Here is a 15,672-nt window from a genome sequence, read left to right on the forward strand (position 1 = left end):
GTCTGTGGTCTGGGGTCTCCCGTGTCTCTGGTCTGGGGTCTCCCGTGTCTGGGGTCTCCCGTGTCTCTGGTTAGGGTCTCCCGTGTCTGTGGTCAGGGGTCTCCCGTGTCTGCGGTCTGGGGTCTCCCGTGTCTGTGGTCTGGGGTCTCCCGTGTCTCTGGTCTGGGGTCTCCCGTGACTGTGGTCTGGGGTCTCCCGTGTCTCTGGTCTGGGGTCTCCCGTGTCTGGGGTCTGGGGTCTCCCGTGTCTGGGGTCTCCCGTGTCTCTGGTCTGGGGTCTCCCATGTCTGGGGTCTGGGGTCTCCCGTGTCTGGGGTCTCCCGTGTCTCTGGTCTGGGGTCTCCCGTGTCTGTGGTCTGGGGTCTCCCGTGTCTGGGGTCTCCCGTGTCTCTGGTCTGGGGTCTCCCGTGTCTGTGGTCTGGGGTCTCCCGTGTCTGTGGTCTGGGGTCTCCCGTGTCTCTGGTCTGGGGTCTCCCGTGTCTCTGGTCTGGGGTCTCCCGTGTCTGTGGTCAGGGGTCTCCCGTGTCTCTGGTCAGGGGTCTCCCGTGTCTCTGGTCTGGGGTCTCCGTGTCTCTGGTCTGGGGTCTCCCGTATCTGTGGTCTGGGGTCTCCCGTGTCTGTGGTCTGGGGTCTCCCGTGTCTGGGGTCTCCCGTGTCTGTGGTCTGGGGTCTCCCGTGTCTCTGGTTAGGGTCTCCCGTGTCTGTGGTCTGGGGTCTCCCGTGTCTGGGGTCTCCCGTGTCTGTGGTCTGGGGTCTCCCGTGTCTGTGGTCTGGGGTCTCCCGTGTCTGTGGTCTGGGGTCTCCCGTGTCTCTGGTTAGGGTCTCCCGTGTCTGTGGTCTGGGGTCTCCCGTGTCTGGGGTCTCCCGTGTCTGTGGTCTGGGGTCTCCCGTGTCTCTGGTTAGGGTCTCCCGTGTCTGTGGTCTGGGGTCTCCCGTGTCTGGGGTCTCCCGTGTCTGTGGTCTGGGGTCTCCCGTGTCTGGGGTCTCCCGTGTCTGTGGTCTGGGGTCTTCCGTGTCTCTGGTCTGGGGTCTCCCGTGTCTGTGGTCAGGGGTCTCCCGTGTCTCTGGTCTGGGGTCTCCCGTGTCTGTGGTCTGGGGTCTCCGTGTCTCTGGTCTGGGGTCTCCCGTGTCTGTGGTCTGGGGTCTCCCGTGTCTATGGTCTGGGGTCTCCCGTGTCTCTGGTTAGGGTCTCCCGTGTCTGTGGTCTGGGGTCTCCCGTGTCTGTGGTCCCCCGTGTCTGTGGTCTGGGGTCTCCCGTGTCTGTGGTCCCCCGTGTCTGTGGTCTGGGGTCTCCCGTGTCTGGGGTCTCCCGTGTCTGTGGTCTGGGGTCTTCCGTGTCTCTGGTCTGGGGTCTCCCGTGTCTCTGGTCTGGGGTCTCCCGTGTCTGTGGTCTGGGGTCTCCGTGTCTCTGGTCTGGGGTCTCCCGTATCTGTGGTCTGGGGTCTCCCGTGTCTATGGTCTGGGGTCTCCCGTGTCTCTGGTTAGGGTCTCCCGTGTCTGTGGTCTGGGGTCTCCCGTGTCTGTGGTCCCCCGTGTCTGTGGTCTGGGGTCTCCCGTGTCTGTGGTCTGGGGTCTCCCGTGTCTGTGGTCTGGGGTCTCCGTGTCTCTGGTCTGGGGTCTCCCGTATCTGTGGTCTGGGGTCTCCCGTGTCTGTGGTCTGTGGTCTCCCGTGTCTCTGGTTAGGGTCTCCCGTGTCTGTGGTCTGGGGTCTCCCGTGTCTGTGGTCCCCCTTGTCTGTGGTCTGGGGTCTCCCGTGTCTGGGGTCTCCCGTGTCTGTGGTCTGGGGTCTCCCGTGTCTCTGGTCTGGGGTCTCCCGTGTCTGTGGTCTGGGGTCTCCCGTGTCTGTGGTCTGGGGTCTCCCGTGTCTGGGGTCTCCCGTGTCTGTCTCTGGGGCAGGGAGGGAGTCTCTGGTGGTCTCCCGTGTCTGTGGTCTGGGGTCTCCGTGTCTCTGGTCTGGGGTCTCCCGTGTCTCTGGTTAGGGTCTCCCGTGTCTGTGGTCTGGGGTCTCCCATGTCTGGGGTCTCCCGTGTCTGTGGTCTGGGGTCTCCCGTGTCTCTGGTCTGGGGTCTCCCGTGTCTCTGGTTGGGGTCTCCCGTGTCTCTGGTTATGGTCTCCCGTGTCTCTGGTCTGGGGTCTCCCGTGTCTGTGGTCCCCCGTGTCTGTGGTCTGGGGTCTCCCATGTCTGGGGTCTCCCGAGTCTGTGGTCTGGGGTCTCCCGTGTCTCTGGTCTGGGGTCTCCCGTGTCTGTGGTCTGGGGTCTCCCGTGTCTCTGGTTAGGGTCTCCCGTGTCTGTGGTCTGGGGTCTCCCGTGTCTGGGGTCTCCCGTGTCTGTGGTCTGGGGTCTCCCGTGTCTCTGGTCTGGGGTCTCCCGTGTCTGTGGTCTGGGGTCTCCGTGTCTCAGGTCTGGGGTCTCCGTGTCTCTGGTCTGGGGTCTCCCGTGTCTGTGGTCTGGGGTCTCCCGTGTCTCTGGTTAGGGTCTCCTGTGTCTGTGGTCTGGGGTCTCCCGTGTCTGGGGTCTCCCGTGTCTCTGGTCAGGGGTCTCCCGTGTCTGTGGTCTGGGGTCTCCCATGTCTGTGGTTAGGGTCTCCCGTGTCTGTGGTCTGGGGTCTCCCTTGTCTGGGGTCTCCCGTGTCTGTGGTCTGGGGTCTCCCGTGTCTCTGGTCTGGGGTCTCCCGTGTCTGTGGTCTGGGGTCCCCGTGTCTCTGGTCTGGGGTCTCCCGTATCTGTGGTCTGGGGTCTCCCGTGTCTGTGGTCTGGGGTCTCCCGTGTCTCTGGTTAGGGTCTCCCGTGTCTGTGGTCTGGGGTCTCCCGTGTCTGTTGTCCCCCGTGTCTGTGGTCTGGGGTCTCCCGTGTCTCTGGTCTGGGGTCTCCCGTGTCTGTGGTCTGGGGTCTCCCGTGTCTGTGGTCTGGGGTTTCCCGTGTCTCTGGTCTGGGGTCTCCCGTGTCTCTGGTCTGGGGTCTCCCGTGTCTCTGGTCTAGGGTCTCCCGTATCTGTGGTCTGGGGTCTCCCGTGTCTGTGGTCTGGGGTCTCCCGTGTCTCTGGTTAGGGTCTCCCGTGTCTGTGGTCTGGGGTCTCCCGTGTCTGTGGTCCCCCGTGTCTGTGGTCTGGGGTCTCCCGTGTCTGGGGTCTCCCGTGTCTGTGGTCTGGGGTCTCCCGTGTCTCTGGTCTGGGGTCTCCCGTGTCTGTGGTCTGGGGTCTCCCATGTCTCTGGTTAGGGTCTCCCGTGTCTGTGGTCTGGGGTCTCTCGTGTCTGGGGTCTCCCGTGTCTGTGGTCTGGGGTCTCCCGTGTCTGGGGTCTCCCGTGTCTGTGGTCTGGGGTCTCCCGTGTCTGTCTCTGGGGCAGGGAGGGAGTCTCTGGTGGTCTCCCGTGTCTGTGGTCTGGGGTCTCCCGTGTCTCTGGTCTGGGGTCTCCCGTGTCTCTGGTTAGGGTCTCCCGTGTCTGTGGTCTGGGGTCTCCCGTGTCTGTGGTCCCCCGTGTCTGTGGTCTGGGGTCTCCCATGTCTGGGGTCTCCCGTGTCTGTGGTCTGGGGTCTCCCGTGTCTCTGGTCTGGGGTCTCCCGTGTCTGTGGTCTGGGGTCTCCCGTGTCTCTGGTTAGGGTCTCCCGTGTCTGTGGTCTGAGGTCTCCCGTGTCTGGGGTCTCCCGTGTCTGAGGTCTGGGGTCTCCCGTGTCTGGGGTCTCCCGTGTCTGTGGTCTGGGGTCTCCCGTGTCTGTCTCTGGGGCAGGGAGGGAGTCTCTGGTGGTCTCCCGTGTCTCTGGTCTGGGGTCTCCCGTGTCTCTGGTCTGTAGTCTCCCGTGTCTGGGGTCTCAGAGGCCAAACTTGGGGACTTCCGTGCTGGTGTTAGGGGTGGGTGGGAAGGGAGGGTAGAGTTGCCTCACTTGCTCATGGTGTCTGTGCCGGCCCAGGGCCCCCATTTCCCCTGTATCCCGGTTCTCTGGACAGGATGCAGGGGGAGAGAGAGAGGTTGAGAATGGGAGCCAAGTGCACCAGGCGAAAAGTAGAGGCACTGTCCCTATCCTTCCAAGATGAGGGGGTGGGGAGGACCGGCAGGGCAGCTCTGCTCCAGTGGGGGAGGGGGGAGGAGGGGGAGGAGGAGCGGCAGGGCAGAGCTGACAAAGGCCGCATATGTAGGAAGGCTGAGCTTCTTGGCTGTAAATGAAGTCCCGCGTGGCACAGGAGGCACAGGCGCCCTTTTGACACGGCTGCGTGAGCAGAGCCTGCGTGGACCAGGCCGTCCACGGCTGCCGTGTAAAAGTGGCCCATCTTCTCCCCCAGGAGACGGGGCTGCCCGGGAAATCAGCCCGTTCCTCAGCAATGTGGAGGTGGAGCGGGAAGGCTACTTTGAAGGGAAGAACATGGCACTTTTCGAGGTAATATTGTGTACTTTCCACCAGAGGAGGGGCGGGCAGTGGCTCTCCCACGCTGAGGTGGAGCTGCTATCCCGGGTCGAGGGCTGGGTCCACCCTGGGGGCCGGAGATGCAGCTGGTGGTGGACTCGGGTGCCTGGCGGCACAGGCACCATGGAGCCCGAGCCCTCACCCTGGACCCCGGGCCTGGGAGGGCTCTGGGCGGGGTCTGCCCGGCCTCAGCTGCCGATGTGTCCACAGGAGGAGATGGACAGCAACCCCATGGTGTCCTCCCTGCTCAACAAGCTGGCCACCTACACCAACCTGAGCCAGGGCGTGGTGGAGCACGAGGAAGACGAGGAGAGCCGGCGCCAGGAGGCCAAGGTACGGACAGTGGGGCCATCCCTGCCCCTGGGCCCTCCCCCCACAACGAGCACCCCTCATTGCCCTCCCCCCCACGGAGCGGCCCCTCCCCCCACACCGAGCACCCCTCATTGCCCTCCCCCCACACCGAGAACCCCCCATTTCCCTCCCCCGACACCAAGCACCCCCCATTTCCCTCCCCCCACACCGAGCACCCCCCATTTCCCTCCCCCCACACCGAGCACCCCCCATTTCCCTCCCCCCACACCGAGAACCCCCCAATGCCCTCCCCCCACACCGAGAACCCCCCATTTCCCTTCCCCCACACCGAGCACCCCCCAATGCATTCCCCCCACACCGAGCACCCCCCATTTCCCTCCCCCCACACCGAGAACCCCCAATGCCCTCCCCCCACACCGAGAACCCCCCATTTCCCTCCCCCCACACCGAGAACCCCCCATTTCCCTCCCCCCACACCGAGAACCCCCCATTTCCCTCCCCCCACACCGAGAACCCCCCATTTCCCTGCCCCACACCGAGAACCCCCCATTTCCCTCCCCCCACACCGAGCACCCCCCATTTCCCTCCCCCCACACCGAGAACCCCCAATGCCCTCCCCCCACACCAAGCAACCCCCATTTCCCTCCCCCCACACCGAGAACCCCCCATTTCCCTCCCCGAACACCAACCACCCCTCATTGACCGCCCCCCCACGGAGCGGCCCCTCCCCCCACTGAGCATCCCCCCATTGCCCTCCCCCACACCGAGAGGCCCCGCCCCCCACACCGAGCACTCCCATTCCCCCCCATGGAGCGCCCCTCCCCCCACACCGAGAACCCCCCGTTTCCCTCCCCCCACACCCAGCACCCCTCATTGCCCTCCCCCCACACTGAGCCCCCCCCATTGCCCTCCCCCACACCGAGAACCCCCCATTTCCCTCCCCCCACACCGAGAACCCCCCAATGCCCTCCCCCCACACCGAGAACCCCCCATTTCCCTCACCCCACACCGAGAACCCCCCATTTCCCTCCCCCCACACCGAGAACCCCACATTTCCCTCCCCCCACACCGAGCACCCCCCATTTCCCTCCCCCCACACCGAGAACCCCCCAATGACCTCCCCCCACACCGAGAACCGCCCAATGCCCTCCCCCCACACCGAGAACCCCCCAATGCCCTCCCCCCACACCGAGAACCCCCCAATGCCCTCCCCCCACACCGAGCACCCCCCATTTCCCCCCCCACACCGAGAACCCCCCATATCCCTCCCCCCACACCGAGAACCCCCCAATGCCCTCCCCCCACACCGAGCACCCCCCATTTCCCTCCCCCCACACCGAGAACCCCCCAATACCCTCCCCCCACACCGAGCACTCCCCATTGCCCTCCCCCTAACTGAGAGGCTCCTCCCCCACACTGAGGCGCCCCCCATTGCCCTTCCCCACACCGAAAGGCTGCTCCCCCCACACCAAGAATCCCCCATTGCCCTCTCCCACACCGAGCACCCCACTGTCCTCCACAATGAGCACCCCACGGCCCTTCCCACATGAGCACCCCACTGCCCTCCACACTAAACCTCCACACTGCGCACCCACTATCCACACTGAACACCCACTGTCCTCCACACTGAACACCCACTGTCCTCCACACTGAGCACCCACTGTCCTCCACACTGAACACCCACTGTCCTCCACACACTGAACACCCACTGTCCTCCACACTGAACACCCACTGTCCTCCACACACTGAACAACCACTGTCCTCCACACTGAACACCCACTGTCCTCCACACTGAACACCCACTGTCCTCCACACACTGAACACCCACTGTCCTCCACACTGAACACCCACTGTCCTCCACACTGAACACCCACTGTCCTCCACACACTGAACACCCACTGTCCTCCACACACTGAACACCCACTGTCCTCCACACTGAACACCCACTGTCCTCCACACACTGAACACCCACTGTCCTCCACACTGAACACCCACTGTCCTCCACACTGAACACCCACTGTCCTCCACACACTGAGCACCCACTGTCCTCCACACACTGAACACCCACTGTCCTCCACACACTAAACACCCACTGTCCTCCACACTGAACACCCACTGTCCTCCACACTGAACACCCACTGTCCTCCACACACTGAACACCCACTGTCCTCCACACACTAAACACCCACTGTTCTCCACACTAAACACCCACTGTCCTCCACACTGAACACCCACTGTCCTCCACACACTGAACACCCACTGTCCTCCACACACTGAACACCCACTGTCCTCCACACACTAAACACCCACTGTCCTCCACACTGAACACCCACTGTCCTCCACACACTGAGCACCCACTGTCCTCCACACTGAACACCCACTGTCCTCCACACTGAACACCCACTGTCCTCCACACACTGAACACCCACTGTCCTCCACACTGAGCACCCACTGTCCTCCACACACTAAACACCCACTGTCCTCCACACTGAACACCCACTGTCCTCCACACTGAACACCCACTGTCCTCCACACACTGAACACCCACTGTCCTCCATACTGAACACCCACTGTCCTCCACACTGAACACCCACTGTCCTCCACACTGAGCACCCACTGTCCTCCACACTGAACATCCACTGTCCTCCAGACTGAACACCCACTGTCCTCCACACACTGAACACCCACTGTCCTCCACACTGAACACCCACTGTCCTCCACACTGAACACCCACTGTCCTCCACACTGAACATCCACTGTCCTCCACACTGAACACCCACTGTCCTCCACACACTGAACACCCACTGTCCTCCACACACTGAACACCCACTGTCCTCCACACTGAACACCCACTGTCCTCCACACTGAACACCCACTGTCCTCCACACACTGAACACCCACTGTCCTCCACACACTGAACACCCACTGTCCTCCACACTGAACACCCACTGTCCTCCACACTGAACACCCACTGTCCTCCACACACTGAACACCCACTGTCCTCCACACTGAACACCCACTGTCCTCCACACACTGAACACCCACTGTCCTCCACACTGCACACCCACTGTCCTCCACACACTGAACACCCACTGTCCTCCACACTGAACACCCACTGTCCTCCACACTGAACACCCACTGTCCTCCACACGCTGAACACCCACTGTCCTCCACACACTGAACACCCACTGTCCTCCACACTGAACACCCACTGTCCTCCACACTGAGCACCCACTGTCCTCCACACTGAACACCCACTGTCCTCCACACACTGAACACCCACTGTCCTCCACACTGAACACCCACTGTCCTCCACACACTGAACACCCACTGTCCTCCACACACTGAACACCCACTGTCCTCCACACTGAACACCCACTGTCCTCCACACACTGAACACCCACTGTCCTCCACACACTGAACACCCACTGTCCTCCACACTGAGCACCCACTGTCCTCCACACTGAGCACCCACTGTCCTCCACACTGAACACCCACTGTCCTCCACACTGAACACCCACTGTCCTCCACACACTGAACACCCACTGTCCTCCACACACTGAACATCCACTGTCCTCCACACTGAACACCCACTGTCCTCCACACTATACACCCACTGTCCTCCACACACTGAACACCCACTGTCCTCCACACACTGAACACCCACTGTCCTCCACACTGAACACCCACTGTCCTCCGTCTGAACACCCGCTGTCCTCCACACTGAACACCCACTGTCCTCCACACTGAACACCCACTGTCCTCCACACTGAACACCCACTGTCCTCCACACACTGAACACCCACTGTCCTCCACACACTGAACACCCACTGTCCTCCACACACTGAACACCCGCTGTCCTCCACACTGAACACCCACTGTCCTCCACACTGAACACCCACTGTCCTCCACACTGAACACCCACTGTCCTCCACACTGAACACCCACTGTCCTCCACACACTGAACACCCACTGTCCTCCACACACTGAACATCCACTGTCCTCCACACTGAACACCCACTGTCCTCCACACTATACACCCACTGTCCTCCGTCTGAACACCCACTGTCCTCCACACTATACACCCACTGTCCTCCACACTGAACACCCACTGTCCTCCACACTGAACACCCACTGTCCTCCACACACTAAACACCCACTGTCCTCCACACACTGAACACCCGCTGTCCTCCACACTGAACACCCACTGTCCTCCACACTGAACACCCACTGTCCTCCACACTGAACATCCACTGTCCTCCACACTGAACACCCACTGTCCTCCACACACTGAACACCCACTGTCCTCCACACACTGAACACCCGCTGTCCTCCACACTGAACACCCACTGTCCTCCACACTGAACACCCACTGTCCTCCACACTGAACACCCACTGTCCTCCACACTGAACACCCACTGTCCTCCACACACTGAACACCCACTGTCCTCCACACACTGAACATCCACTGTCCTCCACACTGAACACCCACTGTCCTCCACACTATACACCCACTGTCCTCCGTCTGAACACCCACTGTCCTCCACACTATACACCCACTGTCCTCCACACTGAACACCCACTGTCCTCCACACTGAACACCCACTGTCCTCCACACACTAAACACCCACTGTCCTCCACACACTGAACACCCGCTGTCCTCCACACTGAACACCCACTGTCCTCCACACTGAACACCCACTGTCCTCCACACTGAACATCCACTGTCCTCCACACTGAACACCCACTGTCCTCCACACTGAACATCCACTGTCCTCCACACACTGAACACCCACTGTCCTCCACACTGAACACCCACTGTCCTCCACACTGAACACCCACTGTCCTCCACACTGAACATCCACTGTCCTCCACACTGAACACCCACTGTCCTCCACACACTGAACACCCACTGTCCTCCACACTGAACACCCACTGTCCTCCACACTGAACATCCATTGTCCTCCACACTGAACACCCACTGTCCTCCACAACTGAACACCCACTGTCCTCCACACACTGAACACCCACTGTCCTCCACACTGAACACCCACTGTCCTCCACACTGAACACCCACTGTCCTCCACACTGAACACCCACTGTCCTCCACACACTGAACACCCACTGTCCTCCACACTGAACACCCACTGTCCTCCACACACTGAACACCCACTGTCCTCCACACTGAACACCCACTGTCCTCCACACTGAACACCCACTGTCCTCCACACACTGAACACCCACTGTCCTCCACACTGAACACCCACTGTCCTCCACACTGAACACCCACTGTCCTCCACACTGAACATCCACTGTCCTCCACACTGAACACCCACTGTCCTCCACACACTGAACACCCACTGTCCTCCACACACTGAACACCCACTGTCCTCCACACACTGAACACCCACTGTCCTCCACACTGAACACCCACTGTCCTCCACAAACTGAACACCCACTGTCCTCCACACACTGAACACCCACTGTCCTCCACACTGAACATCCACTGTCCTCCACACTGAACATCCACTGTCCTCCACACACTGAACACCCACTGTCCTCCACACACTGAACACCCACTGTCCTCCACACTGAACACCCACTGTCCTCCACACTGAACATCCACTGTCCTCCACACTGAACACCCACTGTCCTCCACACTGAACACCCACTGTCCTCCACACTGAACACCCACTGTCCTCCACACACTGAACACCCACTGTCCTCCACACACTGAACACCCACTGTCCTCCACACTGAACACCCACTGTCCTCCACACTGAACACCCACTGTCCTCCACACACTGAACACCCACTGTCCTCCACACACTGAACACCCACTGTCCTCCACACACTGAACACCCACTGTCCTCCACACTGAACACCCACTGTCCTCCACACACTGAACACCCACTGTCCTCCACACTGAACACCCACTGTCCTCCACACTGAACACCCACTGTCCTCCACACTGAACATCCACTGTCCTCCACACTGAACACCCACTGTCCTCCACACACTGAACACCCACTGTCCTCCACACACTGAACACCCACTGTCCTCCACACTGAACACCCACTGTCCTCCACACACTGAACACCCACTGTCCTCCACACACTGAACACCCACTGTCCTCCACACTGAACATCCACTGTCCTCCACACTGAACATCCACTGTCCTCCACACACTGAACACCCACTGTCCTCCACACACTGAACACCCACTGTCCTCCACACTGAACACCCACTGTCCTCCACACTGAACATCCACTGTCCTCCACACTGAACACCCACTGTCCTCCACACTGAACACCCACTGTCCTCCACACTGAACACCCACTGTCCTCCACACACTGAACACCCACTGTCCTCCACACACTGAACACCCACTGTCCTCCACACTGAACACCCACTGTCCTCCACACTGAACACCCACTGTCCTCCACACACTGAACACCCACTGTCCTCCACACACTGAACACCCACTGTCCTCCACACACTGAACACCCACTGTCCTCCACACACTGAACACCCACTGTCCTCCACACTGAACACCCACTGTCCTCCACACACTGAACACCCACTGTCCTCCACACTGAACACCCACTGTCCTCCACACTGAACACCCACTGTCCTCCACACTGAACATCCACTGTCCTCCACACTGAACACCCACTGTCCTCCACACACTGAACACCCACTGTCCTCCACACACTGAACACCCACTGTCCTCCACACTGAACACCCACTGTCCTCCACACACTGAACACCCACTGTCCTCCACACACTGAACACCCACTGTCCTCCACACTGAACACCCACTGTCCTCCACACTGAACATCCACTGTCCTCCACACTGAACACCCACTGTCCTCCACACACTGAACACCCACTGTCCTCCACACACTGAACACCCACTGTCCTCCACACTGAACACCCACTGTCCTCCACACTGAACATCCACTGTCCTCCACACTGAACACCCACTGTCCTCCACACTGAACACCCACTGTCCTCCACACTGAACATCCACTGTCCTCCACACTGAACACCCACTGTCCTCCACACACTGAACACCCACTGTCCTCCACACTGAACACCCACTGTCCTCCACACTGAACATCCATTGTCCTCCACACTGAACACCCACTGTCCTCCACACACTGAACACCCACTGTCCTCCACACTGAACACCCACTGTCCTCCACACTGAACACCCACTGTCCTCCACACACTGAACACCCACTGTCCTCCACACTGAACACCCACTGTCCTCCACACACTGAACACCCACAGTCCTCCACACTGAACACCCACTGTCCTCCACACTGAACACCCACTGTCCTCCACACACTGAACACCCACTGTCCTCCACACTGAACACCCACTGTCCTCCACACTGAACACCCACTGTCCTCCACACTGAACATCCACTGTCCTCCACACTGAACACCCACTGTCCTCCACACACTGAACACCCACTGTCCTCCACACTGAACACCCACTGTCCTCCACACACTGAGCACCCACTGTCCTCCACACACTGAACATCCACTGTCCTCCACACTGAACACCCACTGTCCTCCACACACTGAACACCCACTGTCCTCCACACTGAACACCCACTGTCCTCCACACTGAACACCCACTGTCCTCCACACTGAGCACCCACTGTCCTCCACACTGAACACCCACTGTCCTCCACACTGAACATCCACTGTCCTCCACACTGAACACCCACTGTCCTCCACACTGAACACCCACTGTCCTCCACACACTGAACACCCACTGTCCTCCACACACTGAACACCCACTGTCCTCCACACTGAGCACCCACTGTCCTCCACACTGAACACCCACTGTCCTCCACACTGAACATCCACTGTCCTCCACACTGAACACCCACTGTCCTCCACACACTGAACACCCACTGTCCTCCACACACTGAACACCCACTGTCCTCCACACACTGAACACCCACTGTCCTCCAGACTGAACACCCACTGTCCTCCACACACTGAACACCCACTGTCCTCCACACTGAACACCCACTGTCCTGCACACACTGAACACCCACTCTCCTCCACACTGAACACCCACTGTCCTCCACACTGAACACCCACTGCCCTACACACTGAACACCCACTGCCCTACACACTGACCACTCGCTGTCCTCCACACTGAACACCCACTGTCCTCCACACTGAACATCCACTGTCCTCCACACTGAACACCCACTGTCCTCCACACTGAACACCCCCTGTCCTCCACACACTGAACACCCACTGTCCTCCACAGTGAACATCCACTGTCCTCCACACTGAACACCCACTGTCCTCCACACTGAACACCCCCTGTCCTCCACACACTGAACACCCACTGTCCTCCACACTGAACACCCACTGTCCTCCACACTGAACACCCACTGTCCTCCACACTGAACACCCACTGTCCTCCACACACTGAGCACCCACTGTCCTCCACACTGAACATCCACTGTCCTCCACACTGAACACCCACTGTCCTCCACACTGAACACCCACTGTCCTCCACACTGAACACCCACTGTCCTCCACACACTGAACACCCACTGTCCTCCACACTGAACACCCACTGTCCTCCACACTGAATACCCACTGTCCTCCACACACTGAACACCCACTGTCCTCCACACTGAACACCCACTGTCCTCCACACTGAACACCCACTGTCCTCCACACTGAACATCCACTGTCCTCCACACTGAACACCCACTGTCCTCCACACACTGAACACCCACTGTCCTCCACACTGAACATCCACTGTCCTCCACACTGAACACCCACTGTCCTCCACACTGAACACCCACTGTCCTCCACACTGAACATCCACTGTCCTCCACACACTGAACACCCACTGTCCTCCACACACTGAACACCCACTGTCCTCCACACTGAACACCCACTGTCCTCCACACTGAACACCCACTGTCCTCCACACTGAACATCCACTGTCCTCCACACTGAACACCCACTGTCCTCCACACTGAACACCCACTGTCCTCCACACACTGAACACCCACTGTCCTCCACACTGAACACCCACTGTCCTCCACACTGAACACCCACTGTCCTCCACACACTGAACACCCACTGTCCTCCACACTGAACACCCACTGTCCTCCACACACTGAACACCCACTGTCCTCCACACTGAACACCCACTGTCCTCCACACTGAACACCCACTGTCCTCCACACACTGAACACCCACTGTCCTCCACACTGAACACCCACTGTCCTCCACACTGAACACCCACTGTCCTCCACACTGAACATCCACTGTCCTCCACACTGAACACCCACTGTCCTCCACACACTGAACACCCACTGTCCTCCACACTGAACACCCACTGTCCTCCACACACTGAGCACCCACTGTCCTCCACACACTGAACATCCACTGTCCTCCACACTGAACACCCACTGTCCTCCACACACTGAACACCCACTGTCCTCCACACTGAACACCCACTGTCCTCCACACTGAACACCCACTGTCCTCCACACTGAGCACCCACTGTCCTCCACACTGAACACCCACTGTCCTCCACACTGAACATCCACTGTCCTCCACACTGAACACCCACTGTCCTCCACACTGAACACCCACTGTCCTCCACACACTGAACACCCACTGTCCTCCACACACTGAACACCCACTGTCCTCCACACACTGAACACCCACTGTCCTCCACACTGAACACCCACTGTCCTCCACACACTGAACACCCACTGTCCTCCACACTGAGCACCCACTGTCCTCCACACTGAACACCCACTGTCCTCCACACTGAACATCCACTGTCCTCCACACTGAACACCCACTGTCCTCCACACTGAACACCCACTGTCCTCCACACACTGAACACCCACTGTCCTCCACACACTGAACACCCACTGTCCTCCACACACTGAACACCCACTGTCCTCCAGACTGAACACCCACTGTCCTCCACACACTGAACACCCACTGTCCTCCACACTGAACACCCACTGTCCTGCACACACTGAACACCCACTCTCCTCCACACTGAACACCCACTGTCCTCCACACTGAACACCCACTGCCCTACACACTGAACACCCACTGCCCTACACACTGACCACTCGCTGTCCTCCACACTGAACATCCACTGTCCTCCACACTGAACACCCACTGTCCTCCACACTGAACACCCACTGTCCTCCACACACTGAACACCCACTGTCCTCCACACACTGAACACCCACTGTCCTCCACACTGAACACCCACTGTCCTCCACACTGAACACCCACTGTCCTCCACACACTGAACACCCACTGTCCTCCACACACTGAACACCCACTGTCCTCCACACACTGAACACCCACTGTCCTCCACACTGAACACCCACTGTCCTCCACACACTGAACACCCACTGTCCTCCACACTGAACACCCACTGTCCTCCACACTGAACACCCACTGTCCTCCACACTGAACATCCACTGTCCTCCACACTGAACACCCACTGTCCTCCACACACTGAACACCCACTGTCCTCCACACACTGAACACCCACTGTCCTCCACACTGAACACCCACTGTCCTCCACACACTGAACACCCACTGTCCTCCACACACTGAACACCCACTGTCCTCCACACTGAACATCCACTGTCCTCCACACTGAACATCCACTGTCCTCCACACACTGAACACCCACTGTCCTCCACACACTGAACACCCACTGTCCTCCACACTGAACACCCACTGTCCTCCACACTGAACATCCACTGTCCTCCACACTGAACACCCACTGTCCTCCACACTGAACACCCACTGTCCTCCACACTGAACACCCACTGTCCTCCACACACTGAACACCCACTGTCCTCCACACACTGAACACCCACTGTCCTCCACACACTGAACACCCACTGTCCTCCACACTGAACACCCAC

General features: G+C 59.7%; 1 protein-coding gene across 1 annotated transcript in view; it reads left to right on the forward strand.

Moving 5' to 3' along the window:
- Slc12a7 (solute carrier family 12 member 7) overlaps window positions 1-15,672 on the forward strand; it is a 97,358-nt gene that overhangs the window by 42,998 nt on the left and 38,688 nt on the right. The window contains exons 2-3 of the mRNA XM_090332158.1: window positions 4,276-4,370; window positions 4,608-4,730. Of these exons, the coding sequence (XP_090188284.1) occupies window positions 4,276-4,370; window positions 4,608-4,730 (218 nt within the window). The remainder of the gene's footprint in view (window positions 1-4,275; window positions 4,371-4,607; window positions 4,731-15,672) is intronic.

This window comes from Megascapheus bottae, chromosome 4 (genome assembly GCF_031878675.1).
Source record: "Megascapheus bottae isolate mThoBot1 chromosome 4, mThoBot2.hap1, whole genome shotgun sequence".
Taxonomy (NCBI): domain Eukaryota; kingdom Metazoa; phylum Chordata; class Mammalia; order Rodentia; family Geomyidae; genus Megascapheus; species Megascapheus bottae.